General features: G+C 42.8%; 1 protein-coding gene across 2 annotated transcripts; it reads left to right on the top strand.

The window, feature by feature from the left end:
* Nucleotides 1-7,964: 7,964 nt before the first annotated feature.
* On the top strand, nt 7,965-13,829 carry LOC106589015 (chromatin modification-related protein MEAF6). Of its 2 annotated transcripts, XM_014178645.2 has the most exons (8): nt 7,965-8,253; nt 8,760-8,875; nt 8,980-9,067; nt 10,816-10,861; nt 10,996-11,185; nt 12,410-12,439; nt 13,236-13,269; nt 13,369-13,829. In XM_014178645.2, the coding sequence occupies exons 1-8, from the start codon at nt 8,164-8,166 to the stop codon at nt 13,381-13,383; spliced, it is 609 nt and encodes a 202-aa protein (XP_014034120.1). In that variant the 5' UTR covers nt 7,965-8,163; the 3' UTR covers nt 13,384-13,829. The 2 variants fall into 2 exon arrangements, with proteins under 2 accessions (XP_014034120.1, XP_014034121.1); XM_014178646.2 differs by lacking the exon at nt 12,410-12,439.
* Nucleotides 13,830-15,337: the final 1,508 nt, after the last annotated feature.

Raw genomic sequence — 15,337 nt, 5'->3', positions numbered from 1 at the left:
ACCCTTTGTACAGACCCCCTCCCCAGTGTCCCACCCTTTGTACAGACCCCCTCCCCAGTGTCCCACCCTTTGTACAGACCCCCTCCCCAGTGTCCCACCCTTTGTACAGACCCCCTCCCCAGTGTCCCACCCCTCAGCACGTCCCTAACAGTTGCTTTGGCTATGTGGTCTCGTGTGCCCAGCTGTTACTGGGGCGTACCGCTGACAGCACGAGGCCTAGCAGTTGTCAAGGACTACTGTACTATTACTGTGAATCCTCTCTACATTACTGGACAAAAAACCTGTGTTTCTTCTTAAGGATATATGGAAATACAATTACTGAATATATGGCTGCATCAAGTGAGTTGTATTTTTGTCTTTAGTCACAGTAAAACACATGCATACATGTAATGCATATAAAACCATTGTACCGAACCTTCCTCACATGCAGACCGAGAAACAAGCTCCCATACCAAGCCACTCAACCGCAATAACATTTTACACGAAGTACACTGATAAATATGCTGTGTTGTGTGAAATATAAGTGTTGTGTGAACACGTGCAAAAAGACCCATAGAAAAGCAATGTGAGTGTCTTCGGGTGCTTCATGTAGGAATCCAGTTCTTGGAGTGATTGTATAAGAAAGACCAATTTGATAACATGTCTGGTTCATAGAAAACCAATGAACAGAAAAGACATGAAGTTCAATCAATATCCTCTTTACTGAGATGTAAGTTAAACATTAGAATATCAATAATAATAGTCAAAACATTGTATAAAACACAAATGTATTATGCTCATACGATATTATTGGTTACAAGCGGATAGGAAAAGTGTCCGTTCTAACTGTGTGGCTTGGTCTGCATCCCAAATAGCACCCTATTCCCTATATAGCGCACTACTTTTGACCACAGCCCTATGGACCCTGGTAAAAAAAGTAGTGTGCTACATAGGGAATAGGGTGCCATTTAGGACACAATCTAGGAGGATCAATGATGCAGTACCTGGACCTGGAATTCCCTGGCTTCACATGTCCTGGGTCCATCGACTTGTCCCAGAAGCAAACACAGCACTGGACATGAAGTGCTTGGCCGGGCCCCCGTACTTCACTACATCATCCTGCCCAGGGTCAGGCCTGTCTCCTCCTTGGACAGGGGTTAAAAGGCATGGAAAACCATTTAAGACCAGAGAGGTGTTGTCATAGAAACTATTGCTAGTCCTGGATCCGTATTCATAAAGCAAAGTAGGAGTACTGACCTAAGGTCAGGTCCCCCCCCCTGTCCATGCAATCTTATTCATTCTGATCTAAATGAAAAACTGATTCTAGATCAGCCCTCACCCTTATCAGATGTATGGTTTGAATAGCCTTGAATACTGTACATTCAGTGCTTTCGGAAAGTATTCAGACCCCTTGACTTTTTCCAAATGTTACGTTACAGACTTATTCTAAAATTGATTAAATAAATGTTTTTCCTCATCACTCTACACCCAATACCTCATAATGACAAAGTGAAAACAGGTTTATAGAATAGTTTTTTTGTTGGCAAATGGCTAAGGTGTATGTAAATTTGTATATACAGTTGAAGTCGGAAGTTTAAATACACCTTAGCCAAATGCATTTAAACTCAGTTTTTCACAATTCCTGACATTTAATCCTAGTAAAAATTCCCTGTTTTAGGTCAGTTAGGATCACCACTTTATTTTAAGAATGTGAAATGTGAGAATAATTGTAGAGAGAATGATTTAGTTCAGCTTTTATTTCTTTCATCACATTCCCAGTGGGTCAGAAGTTTACATACACTCAATTAGCATTGCCTATAAATTGTTAAACTTGGGTCAAACGTTTCGGGTAGCCTTCCACAAGCTTCCCACAATAAGTTGGGTGAATTTTGGCCCATTCCTCCTGACAGAGCTGGTGTAACTGAGTCAGGTTTGTAGGCCTCCTTGCTCGCACACACTTTTTCAGTTCTGCCCACACATTTTCTATGGGATTGAGGTCAGGGCTTTGTGATGGCCACTCCAATACCTTGACTTTGTTGTCCTTAAGCCATTTTGCCACAACTTTGGAAGTATGCTTGGGGTCATTGTCCATTTGGAAGACCCATTTGCAACCAAGCTTTTACTTCCTGACTGATGTCTTGAGATGTTTCTTCAATATATCCACCAAATCTTTCTTCCTCATGATGCCATCTATTTTGTTAAGTACACCAGTCCCTCCTGCAGCAAAGCACCCACACAACAGGATGCTGCCACCCCGTGCTTCACGGTTGGGATTTTGTTCTTCGGCTTGCAAGCATCCCCCTCTTTCCTCCAAACATAACGATGGTCATTATGGCCAAATAGTTGTATTTTTGTTTCACCAGACCAGAGGACATTTCTCCAAAAAATACAATCAAGCAGTTGCAAACCGTAGTCTGGCTTTTTTATGGCGGTTTTGGAGTAGTGGCTGCTTCCTTCCTTCCTTCCTTCCTTCCTTCCTTCCTTCCTTCCTTCCTTCCTTCCTTCCTTCCTTCCTTCCTTCCTTCCTTTCAGGTTATGTCGATATAGGACTCGTTTTACTGTGGCTATAGATACTTTTGTACCGGTTTCCTCCAGCAACTTCACAAGGTCTTTTGCTGTTGTTCTGGGATTGATTTGCACTTTTCACACCAAAGTACGTTCATCCCTAGGAGACAGAATGCGTCTCCTTCCTGAGCAGTACGACGGCTGCGTGGTCCCATGGTGTTTATACATACGTACTATTGTTTGTACAGATGAACGTGGTACCTTCAGGCATTTGGAAATTGCTCCCAAGGATGAACCAGACTTGTGGAGGTATACAATTTTTTTTCTGAGGTCTTGGCTGATTTCTTTTGATTTTCCCATGATGTCAAGCAAAGAGGCCTGAGTTTGAAGGTAGGTCTTGAAATACTTCAACAAATACACTTCCAATTGACTCAAATTATGTAAATTAGCCTATAAGAAGCTTCTAAAGCCATGACATAATTTTCTGGAATTTTCCAAGCTGTTTAAAGGCACAGTCAACTTAGTGTATGTAAACTTCTGACCCACTGGAATTGTGATACAGTGAATTATAAGTGAAATAATCTGTCTGTAAACAATTGTTGGAAATATTACTTGTGTCATGCACAAAGTCAATGTCCTAACCGACTTGCCAAAACTATAGTTTGTTAACAAGACATTTGTGGAGTGGTTGAAAAATGAGTTTTAATGACTCCAACCTAAGTGTATGTAAACTTCCTACTTCAACTGTATATATATATATATATATATATATATATATATATATATATATATATATATATATATATATGGGGATACAACCATCCCAGCTCTGCAGATTTTGCTGCGAAGAGACAGAATCATTAGATCATTTGTTTTGGTACCAGCCATATATAGCTTGTTTTTGGTCACAGGTTCATGAATGGATGAAAGATTGTAACATTTACTTGGAGCTAACTCTGCAGATAGCACTGCTGGTAGATTTAAAAAGTCATAGTCAATCCATTAATAATATATTAATACTGTTAGCAAAAATGTGTATCTTTCTTTTACAATCTGTAGAAACTATGAGAATAGAAAGGTTCAGAATTTTTGTAAAACATCGCAGCACAGTTGAAAATATATGGCAAATATAAATCAAAACTGGATGGTGTTATGAGATGTTTTATTTTTTTATTTAACCTTTATTTAACTAGGCAAGTCAGTTAAGAACAAATTCTTATATACAATGACGTCTACCAGGGAACAGTGTGTTAACTGCCTTGTTCAGGGGGAGAACGACAGATTTTTACCTTGTCAGCTCGGGGATTTGATCCAGCAACCTTTCGGTTACTGGCCCAATGAACCACTAGGCTATCTGCCGCCCCAGAGATAGATGGGAGGGGTTGAGTGGAGCTGAAGGGTGGGACTAAAAATAACAAGATAACTAATGTAAAATATACTGTGTCCCTAAAATGTATATTGTAGGTATAAGCTGGAAGTAGAAGCCTAAGTGTTGTTGTCCATTAGTTTAATCCAATTAAGGGAGGGGTGGTAGGGTTAGGGGAAAATAATAGATAATCATATATATTTACAAAAAACATATATGAGGATTGGAAATAATGCGGACAATTACATAGATGGAAGCCACAATATATCTGCAATATTAAAGCTGATCTACTCCGTAAAAAAAATAAAAAATAAAAAATAAAGATGGAGGTCGTGATTAGGGTAGCTTTAACATGTCTGACCTGGGATGCAAAGCCTCCTGTTCCTTTCTTTGAGGACGGGCTGCTGATTTCAGCAGGCCTTTGAGAAATATGTGCCTGGCCCTGGGTTTTCATTCTGAAAACTAAATGTAAAAATCACATCTTACTTTCACAATTCATTGGTTGGTTCATGTATTAATTAGCTGGAGGGTAGATTGACTTATTGGTTGACATATCTACCTGACTGTCTTCTGAAAATAACCTCTTCCCTTCTTATCGACCTCATTGATGATCACCAGTGTTTGGTATTTGGTGGGTATTGATGAAATGTATTCTAGATGTTTGCCGCCTAGATTAATGTAAAAAGCGATAGCAGAAGTCTGAGCATCATTTAGATTTACAAGGGATGCAAGGTAAAAAAAGGACACTTACTGTCATTCTCTGTGTATTTTTTCCCATCATTTAGCTAAGAGACTTTCAACACAACTGGAGGGACAGGTGCCTGACATGTATTGCATCGCCTGACAATCCCCAGCTGTGCTCTGGACACCAGTTCACACCATGTGAACTGATTGCCCCCCATCTATCTTCAGAGCTCGTGCTGCTAGGTGACCTAAACTGGGACATGCTTAACACCCCAGCCATCCTACAATCTAAGCTTGATGCCCTCAATCTCACACAAATTATCAATGAACCTACCAGGTACCACCCCAAAGCCATAAACATGGGCACCCTCATAGATATCATCCTAACCAACTTGCCCTCTAAATACACCTCTGCTGTTTTCAACCAAGATCTCAGCGATCACTGCCTCATTGCCTGCACCCGTAATGGGTCAGCGGTCAAACGACCTCCACTCATCACTGTCAAACGCTCCCTGAAACACTTCAGCGAGCAGACCTTTCTAATCGACCTGGCCCGGATATCCTGGAAGGATATTGACCTCATCCCTTCAGTAGAGGATGCCTGGTTATTTTTTTTAAATGCCTTCCTCACCATCTTAAATAAGCATGCCCCATTCAAGAAATTTAGAACCAGGAACAGATATAGCCCTTGGTTCTCTCCAGACCTGACTGCCCTTAACCAACACAAAATCATCCTGTGGCGTTCTGCATTAGCATCGAACAGCCCCCGTGATATGCAACTTTTCAGGGAAGTTAGAAACCAATATACACAGGCAGTTACAAAAGCCAAGGCTAGCTTTTTCAAGCAGAAATTTGCTTCCTGCAACACAAACTCAAAAAAGTTCTGGGACACTGTAAAGTCCATGGAGAATAAGAGCACCTCCTCCCAGCTGCCCACTGCACTGAGGATAGGAAACTGTCACCACCGATAAATCCAGTATAACTGAGATTTTCAATAAGCATTTTTCTACGGCTGGCCATGCTTTCCACCTGGCTACCCCTACTGCAGTCAACAGCACTGCACCCCCCACAGCTACTCGCCCAAGCCTTCCCCATTTCTCCTTCTCCCAAATCCAGTCAGCTGATGTTCTGAAAGAGCTGCAAAATCTGGACCCCTACAAATCAGCCAGGCTAGACAATCTGGACCCTTTCTTTCAAAAATTATTTGCCGAAATTGTTGCAAGCCCTATTACTAGCCTGTTCAACCTCTCTTTCGTGTCGTCTGAGATTCCCAAAGATTGGAAAGCAGCTGCGGTCATCCCCCTCTTCAAAGGGGGGAACACTCTTGACCCAAACTGCTACAGACCTATATCTATCCTACCCTGCCTCTCTAAAGTCTTCGAAAGCCAAGTCAACAAACAGATAACCAACCATTTCGAATCCCACCGTACCTTCACCGCTATGCAATCTGGTTTCAGAGCTGATCATGGGTACACCTCAGCCACACTCAAGGTCCTAAATGATATCTTAACCGCCATCGATAAGAAACAATACTGTGCAGCCGTATTCATTGACCTGGCCAAGGCTTTCGACTCTGTCAATCACCACATTCTCATCGGCAGACTCAACAGCCTTGGTTTCTCAAATGATTGCCTTGCCTGGTTCACCAACTACTTCTCTAATAGAGTTCAGTGTGTCAAATCGGAGGGCCTGTTGTCCGGGCCTCTGGCAGTCTCTATGGGGGTGCCACAGGGTTCAATTCTTGGGCCAACTCTTTTCTCTGTATACATCAATGATGTCACTCTTGCTGCTGGTGAGTCTCTGATCCACCTCTACGCAGACGACACCATTCTGTATACTTCTGGCCCTTCTTTGGACACTGTGTTAACTACCCTCCAGACGAGCTTCAATGCCATACAACTCTCCTTCCGTGGCCTCCAACTGCTCTTAAATACAAGTAAAACTAAATGCATGCTATTCAACCGATCGCTGCCTGCACCTGCCCGCCCATCCCGCATCACTACTCTGGACAGTTCTGACTTAGAATATGTGGACAACTACAAATACCTAGGTGTCTGGTTAGACTGTAAACTCTCCTTCCAGACTCACATCAAACATCTCCAATCCAAAGTTAAATCTAGAATTGGCTTCCTATTTCGCAACAAAGCATCTTTCACTCATGCTGCCAAACATACCCTCGTAAAACTGACCATCCTACCGATCCCCGACTTCGGCGATGTCATTTACAAAATAGCCTCCATACCCTACTCAATAAATTGGATGCAGTCTATCACAGTGCCATCCGTTTTGTTACCAAAGCCCCATATACTACCCACCACTGCGACCTGTACGCTCTCGTTGGCTGGCCCTTGCTTCATACTCGTCACCAATCCCACTGGCTCCAGGTCACCTACAAGACCCTGCTAGGTAAAGTTCCCCCTTATCTCAGCTCACTGGTCACCATAGCAGCATCCACTTGTAGCACGCACTCCAGCAGGTATATCTCTCTGGTCACCCCCAAAGCCAATTCCTCCTTCGGCCGCCTCTCCTTCCAGTTCTCTGCTGCCAATGACTGGAACAAACTACAAAAATCTCTAAAACTGGAAACACTTATCTCCCTCACTAGCTTTAAGCACCAGCTGTCAGAGCAGCTCACAGATCACTGCACCTGTACATAGCCCATCTATAATTTAGCCCAAACAACTACCTCTTCCGTACTGTATTTATTTATTTATTTATTTATTTTGCTCCTTTGCACCCCATTATTTATATTTCTACTTTGCACTTTCTTCCACTGCAAATCTACCATTCCAGTGTTTTACTTGCTATATTGTATTTACTTTGTCACCATGGCCTTTTTTGCCTTTACCTCCCTTATCTCACCTCACTTGCTCACTTTGTATATAGACTTATTTTTCTACTGTATTATTGACTGTATGTTTGTTTTACTCCATGTGTAACTCTGTGTTGTTGTATGTGTCAAACTGCTTGCTTTATCTTGGCCAGGTCACAATTGTAAATGAGAACTTGCTCTCAACTTGCCTACCTGATTAAATAATGGTGAAATAAATACATTAAAAAAAAATCTGTTTAGAAGGGAGGAGAGTTTGTAATGTCACCAGTGCTTGACTTGAACTGAAATAGGTACCTGTAATCATTTTGGGTGCCGGTACTGTTCATATTTATGTTCAGGAGCTTGAACTTCACAATACTTTTGTTGCTAATATTTTGATAAGAAATACAGGGGCTCAAGCAGTAGAACATGTGAGGTGCTGGTACCCAACTCAAGCAATGACTTCAACACCCTCATGCTGACTAAGTAGCAATTTGAATAGTAAATGTAGTCCGACTACGTTTACCAAATTCGCAAAGTAATCCTAGGATGCAACAAATTCATTCATACCACACTGCAAAGTTACTGTAGCCAGAAACAAACTTCCGAGTGTGGATACAACGTTTCCGCATTTGATCTGTTTCCATGACAACGAGTACTCGGTGAGAGCAGAGCGGCAGGAGAAGAAAAGGCATTTGGCTCGTTGCAAGACAAGCAAACGTACCAGTCATCTAGCGCCCACGTGTGGTGAAAATCCTTTCTTACCTATTTTACCTCGTTGAAGACGCGCAACTGTTTTGTTTTTCGGAGATTCATCATGGCGATGCATACGAAGGCGACACCGCCGCAAATTCCCGACACACGTCGAGAACTGTCGGAACTGGTCAAGAGGAAACAAGAACTTGCGGTAAGTTTATTAGCTGCTGTAGCTAGCTACGTTTCCGTATGAGTAAATATTTTGCTACATGCGTATTTGCTGCATCTTATGTTTAAGTTGCAAGGTAGCTTGCTAGTTAACTAGGCCGTGCTAGCTAACCTAGCTTAGCTACTACGACTAGGCCTCGGCTCTCTACTGCCGGTAAATATTTGTTTCTCGCTGATAAGATACGTTAGCTAACGTTACCACACAAATGAAACATTATAAAATGTAACTTAGTATGTGCTTTTATTCATCGTCATACATCCATATGTATTGCATTTTTACTAGATATATCAATGTTTATGTACAATGTCGCGTCGTTGGAGTTAGGTAGTAACTTTCTTTGCCCACAAGGTGCAGTCAAACCCTACTATGTTAATGCCCACATCACCATGGGCATGGCTGTGGTACTGTCTCTGGCTATATAGTAATTACACTTTGTCAGCGTCATACATTTGAAATGCAGTCTAATGCCTTTTACATACTTTCCACAGGAGACATTGGTGAACTTGGAAAGACAGATCTATGCATTTGAGGGCAGCTACTTGGAAGACACCCAGATGTATGGGAATATCATTAGAGGATGGGACAGATACCTCACCAACCAAAAGTAAGCAAGACATGGACCATGGCTACTCAGATATAAAGTGTTGATATTGAATCATCTTGCCTCTGTTTATGATCTATTTACTCTGTTTTGTATTGTTCTGTCAGAAATTCTAACAGCAAGACAGACAGAAGAAACAGAAAGTTCAAGGAGGCAGAGCGTCTGTTCAGCAAGTCTTCAGTCACTTCTGTAGCAGTGAGTGCTTCACTCTATTTTCTGCCTGTCCTCAGTGTTTTCCTAGGCCATTTATGCTCTCATTATTTTCCTAGGAGGCCATCGGTCCTCTCAGTATTGTCCTAGGAGGCCATCGGTCCTCTCAGTATTGTCCTAGGAGGCCATCGGTCCTCTCAGTATTGTCCTAGGAGGCCCTCTGTCCTCTCAGTATTTTCCTAGGAGGCCATCGGTCCTCTCAGTATTTTCCTAGGAGGCCCTCTGTCCTCTCAGTATTGTCCTAGGAGGCCCTCGGTCCTCTCAGTATTGTCCTAGGAGGCCATCGGTCCTCTCAGTATTTTCCTAGGAGGCCATCGGTCCTCTCAGTATTTTCCTAGGAGGCCATCGGTCCTCTCAGTATTTTCCTAGGAGGCCCTCTGTCCTCTCAGTATTGTCCTAGGAGGCCCTCTGTCCTCTCAGTATTGTCCTAGGAGGCCCTCTGTCCTCTCAGTATTGTCCTAGGAGGCCCTCTGTCCTCTCAGTATTGTCCTAGGAGGCCATCGGTCCTCTCAGTATTGTCCTAGGAGGCCATCGGTCCTCTCAGTATTGTCCTAGGAGGCCATCGGTCCTCTCAGTATTGTCCTAGGAGGCCATCGGTCCTCTCAGTATTGTCCTAGGAGGCCCTCGGTCCTCTCAGTATTGTCCTAGGAGGCCCTCTGTCCTCTCAGTATTGTCCTAGGAGGCCCTCTGTCCTCTCAGTATTGTCCTAGGAGGCCCTCTGTCCTCTCAGTATTGTCCTAGGAGGCCCTCTGTCCTCTCAGTATTTTCCTAGGATGCCATCGGTCCTCTCAGTATTGTCCTAGGAGGCCCTCTGTCCTCTCAGTATTGTCCTAGGAGGCCATCGGTCCTCTCAGTATTGTCCTAGGAGGCCCTCTGTCCTCTCAGTATTGTCCTAGGAGGCCCTCTGTCCTCTCAGTATTGTCCTAGGAGGCCATCGGTCCTCTCAGTATTGTCCTAGGAGGCCCTCTGTCCTCTCAGTATTGTCCTAGGAGGCCCTCTGTCCTCTCAGTATTGTCCTAGGAGGCCATCGGTCCTCTCAGTATTGTCCTAGGAGGCCCTCTGTCCTCTCAGTATTTTCCTAGGATGCCATCGGTCCTCTCAGTATTGTCCTAGGAGGCCATCGGTCCTCTCAGTATTGTCCTAGGAGGCCCTCTGTCCTCTCAGTATTTTCCTAGGATGCCATCGGTCCTCTCAGTATTGTCCTAGGAGGCCCTCTGTCCTCTCAGTATTGTCCTAGGAGGCCATCGGTCCTCTCAGTATTGTCCTAGGAGGCCATCGGTCCTCTCAGTATTGTCCTAGGATGCCCTCTGTCCTCTCAGTATTGTCCTAGGAGGCCCTCTTTCCTCTCAGTATTGTCCTAGGAGGCCCTCTGTCCTCTCAGTATTGTCCTAGGATGCCCTCTGTCCTCTCAGTATTGTCCTAGGAGGCCCTCGGTCCTCTCAGTATTGTCCTAGGAGGCCCTCTGTCCTCTCAGTATTGTCCTAGGAGGCCCTCGGTCCTCTCAGTATTGTCCTAGGAGGCCATCGGTCCTCTCAGTATTGTCCTAGGAGGCCCTCTGTCCTCTCAGTATTGTCCTAGGAGGCCATCGGTCCTCTCAGTATTGTCCTAGGAGGCCATCGGTCCTCTCAGTATTGTCCTAGGAGGCCCTCTGTCCTCTCAGTATTGTCCTAGGAGGCCATCTATGATTGTAATAGCGTGTAAATGCTGACCAACTTTTTGTCTTTGTTGAACAGGCTGTCTGTGCACTTGGCGGGATACCAGATCACATGAATGAAAAGCGTAAGTATATGGCTCAGCCATCTCAAATGGATAAACTTTTGTTTGCCACAGTGCTAACTGAATGTAGCCTACTGGTATGTGAGGGAGTTGAGCTCCAAGGTGGCATGTCGCTTTCCTGTTGCCTGGCCCTTCAGGTGAGCCCGGCAGTGGGACAGAGAGCGACACATCCCCAGACCTCCAGAACCAGGAGAACGAGCCCAGTCAGGAGGACACGGAGGACGCAGACGGGGCCTTGCAGGACCTCAAACCCCAGAAGGCTGCCTCGTCCTCCTCCGGAAGCCACCACGGGAGCCACAAGAAAAGGAAGAACAAAAACAGACACAGGTACTCGACCCTAAACGCAGTTGCTGGTCTAGACTAACTCCCAGGGCACGTTCAGCAGAACACAACGTTGTGGAACGTTCGGATAGAAATATGCATTGTAGAACAAACGTGCCTTTCTGACATGTAGAATATGGAATCAAAGTGGGTCTATTAACGTCATTTCTATCTGCAATCGTTGGCTACTGAACATGGCCCTGCTATCAAGTCTGAAATATGTGCAAGTGTATCTCTCTTGCGCGCAAGGTAACTTTCTTAAAAAGTTGTCTGGGAGGGTCAGATTGATTGGCTGTACTACTGTATAAACGTCAGTTTGATTGGCTGTACTACTGTATAAACATCAGGAGGGTCTGTTTGATTGGCTGTACTACTGTATAAACATCAGGAGGGTCTGTTTGATTGGCTGTACTACTGTATAAACATCAGGAGGGTCTGTTTGATTGGCTGTACTACTGTATAAACATCAGGAGGGTCTGTTTGATTGGCTGTACTACTGTATAAACATCAGGAGGGTCTGTTTGATTGGCTGTACTACTGTATAAACATCAGGAGGGTCTGTTTGATTGGCTGTACTACTGTATAAACATCAGGAGGGTCTGTTTGATTGGCTGTACTACTGTATAAACATCAGGAGGGTCTGTTTGATTGGCTGTACTACTGTATAAACATCAGGAGGGTCTGTTTGATTGGCTGTACTACTGTATAAACATCAGGAGGGTCTGTTTGATTGGCTGTACTAGTGTATAAACATCAGGAGGGTCTGTTTGATTGGCTGTACTACTGTATAAACATCAGGAGGGTCTGTTTGATTGGCTGTACTACTGTATAAACATCAGGAGGGTCTGTTTGATTGGCTGTACTACTGTATAAACATCAGGAGGGTCTGTTTGATTGGCTGTACTACTGGTTTATAGCAAGTGGCTTAGTCTGTTTGTATTGGAGCTGGAATGTGAGGGAGTAGTAAGAAACGATGGCAACTTTTCCAGCTGTATTAACTCATCACACCAGTTCCTAGCCACATTGTGTTATGTTGTATGTAGACTAATAAAACCACCATATATTTAGACAAAATCATCTCAATAACTTAAATGAAAAGACAAAATATTGTGTTAGCTAGTTCAATTATTAACAAGCCTGTATTTTCCAGATACAAAAGCATCCCTTTAGAGTGAGTCAGGCTGGTGTACTAATTACTACTGCTCTCTACTTCCCCTAATGCTGCCCCAGCCCTTCTGCCATGTTTCATTATGACTTTGAGTAAGTCTCAAATTTTACTTCCTGCTTCCTGTGGTGATACATCCAGCCCCCTGCCTGTGTCCCAAATGGCACCCTATTCCCTATATAGTGCACTGCCTTTGACCAGAGCTCTTTTGACCCATAGGGCTCTGGTCAAAGTAGTGCCCTATGTCAGGAATAGGGTTCCATTTAGGGGACTACCCCTGCCTTCTCTGACCACATCCTGACGTTCCCACTCTCTCTCTCCCTCAGCGCTCTATCTGCTTCTGTCACAGTTAATGCGGCATCATAGCAAATCTATCATTACTACATGTCCAAATCTTTGGTTCTATCCCAAATGGCATCCTATTCCCTATTTAGTGCACTACTTTTGACCAGGGCCCATATAGGAAATAGGGTGCCATTTTGGAGACGCACCCTTCATTTCTCAAATAATGCATTGAATCTAATAAAGTATTAGCCCCTAGCTTCTGTAGACTCAACGCTAAAATCTGTAGTGTTTTGAGTCATAGGGGCATAAACACTACTTCTTTAGAAGCACAGTTTATTTCTTGACCCTGGTTTCATTCCATAAAGGTCCCGTTCCCTTAATCCAGTTCTGAAAAAGTCTGCTCTTCCTGCCAAAATGAGATGGGAAGCTCACAGGTTGAGTAAAAACCCACCAGGCTTTCATATGCTTCTTTAGTTGTCTCCTTGTGTGTTGCTTGGTCTCTTAGCTTGAGTAACTGTTGTGGTGCTTGTTGTCTCCATGGTTACTCGTGTTGTATTTAGTGAAACCTGAAAGACCCGTCGTAACTCTTGCTTCTTTTGTTTTTAGATTCGACATGAAGGTGAACAAAAAACCAAGAGCGGTAAGCTATTGGAATGTTATGTTGTCTTGAGCTTCCAATTAAGCAATATGTGATTTTAGAACTATTTAAACTTCTGTTTTTAATTCTGTTGTTCCACAGGACTATTCAACTTGATGATGAATGGGGCTGTTAAGCACTTCAGACCAGAACTGGTCACACAGGAGAAGTCTACAGTGAAGTAGAGAGTCACTTCTCTGGGCTTTGTGAACTTTATATGCCTTATGTTAACTGACTTGGTTTCTGCTTTGTGTATACTGCATGAAATGTTGACCCTCCCACCTGCTCCTGGAAATATTTGTGTTTCATGATTTTCCTGCAGAAAAGTACAAGGTGTGTTATTGCATGTTACTCAATACCCAGCTGGGGTTATTGTATAGTGTGGAACATTCTATATTTATCATGTAACTTCACATTACTGCTCTTCTTGTGACAAAAATAATCATTCTTTTTTTGTCCTTGTGTAGTTTTGTAGCTCTAGAATATCCCAGCTTCTGTTTTTTTTAAATTTTATTTTGAGATTTGTTGAGCATAAAATTGTAATAAAACATTGAAATGATAAATATTACTATATATAGTTGTTTATGGTAAAAATCTAAATTTGTGAATGTCTAGCCCACCAGAAGCATTGAAAATGACTTGCTGTTAATCAAAATGTAATCTCCGTCTTTAGTCTGCACTCTTCAGTAATCATCTAGCAGGGAAATCAACAGGGAAGCTAGTTTATGACCAACATCTGTGTCTGACAGCATCTACTGCCTGGTTTCATTGTGGCTTCTTCATGACCCTTTTACCTGCCAATGTGCTCAGATGAGGCCCTCTCTCTAGTCCACCAGCTTATTGGCTGAGTCTCAAATGGCTCCCTATTCCATTTATAATGCACTACTGGTGACGTTTCAGTGAGATCATGGAAATAGTTTTTAGTACTGTGTTCACCTTCAAACAGCTTTATTCTGACTCCCCCAAGTACGATTAAAATAACTCTGTTTACACACAAAGATATGACGTCATTATGGCATTCCTATGGTGGCAGTTTCAGAGATTAGAGTTAGATTTTTGAACAGTGGCAGTTAAAGTGAACCAGGGGGCAACAGGATGACAACACATGACCCATGCCATTTTGGGGAGCAGTGAACTATATGTAGTTTAACTAGTCATTGAACTACATTTTACAGTAGTTTGGTGGTACTTGAACTAAATTCAAATCTTAGTAGTTCACTTTTGTTGTGTAGCTAACTTCTAGAACTACACACTTTTGCAAAAGGAAAATCAAATATGGCTGAAGTAGGCAATCCTTTATTTTTCGGCATCATACCTGCCTAATTCTCACTTGAAACATTGTTTTTGTGTTTAAATTACACATTCTGTTAACATTTGACCCTAGTGTGATCTGTTCTTGTAATTTGTAGTCTGACATTTTAAGAATTAGATATGATACTTTTTCATGATGTAGTGAACTACTTTTTCAAAGCAACTTTAAGTAAACTACATTTTTCTTAAGGTTAGCTTTAGCGTAGCTTAATGTCTGCCAGTGAGATGTAAATGTTAGCTTGGAAATCTATATTTTAAGAGTAGCTTCTCCAACACTGGTCCCATGCTATTTCTAGAAAGTTCCCTGTATGCGACCAGTACTGATCAGGTGTGTAGTATTGAAATAGTTTGGTGAATACAGACAAAGCTGTCATTTTGATCATCCAAATAACAATATAGTATTATGTCTATTTCAAGTAGATATGCTTATTAGTGAATACTTTATTGTCAGTATGCAATACAACATTCCTTCACTAGGTAGTGCTACTTCACAATGTGTATTTGACAGTACTCAAAAGCATTGCCTTAAATGTCTCAACCACAGGCTTTCCCGTATCATAAACAAAGTCCTAACCCGGTCCCACAGTGACTACTAGGACTATGAGTCATAAGTGGGTTGTTAAATCTGCCATCAATCTATCAAATGCATGGTTTATGCTGTTCTTTAATTCTCTGTAAGGCCAAAGATCCTCAGATGAATGGGGTGTTTGTCCTCCAAACCTGTATTCTGCCATGCCAACAGTATGATGTCCCCAAGGCA

Source organism: Salmo salar, chromosome ssa27, assembly GCF_905237065.1.
Source record: "Salmo salar chromosome ssa27, Ssal_v3.1, whole genome shotgun sequence".
NCBI classification, from domain to species: domain Eukaryota; kingdom Metazoa; phylum Chordata; class Actinopteri; order Salmoniformes; family Salmonidae; genus Salmo; species Salmo salar.
The sequence above is the reverse complement of the archived record's forward strand: the minus strand, read 5'-3'. Positions and strand labels throughout refer to the sequence as shown.

What these genes read in the sequence shown, in the direction of transcription:
- LOC106589015 (XM_014178645.2), top strand. Translation starts at nt 8,164, where the DNA reads ATGGCGATGCATACGAAGGCGACACCGCCGCAAATTCCCGACACACGT. An exon ending in AGATACCTCACCAACCAAAA is followed by an intron (nt 8,876 to 8,979) that starts GTAAGCAAGACA and finishes TTGTTCTGTCAG; the next exon opens with AAATTCTAACAGCAAGACAG. An exon ending in AGATCACATGAATGAAAAGC is followed by an intron (nt 10,862 to 10,995) that starts GTAAGTATATGG and finishes CTGGCCCTTCAG; the next exon opens with GTGAGCCCGGCAGTGGGACA.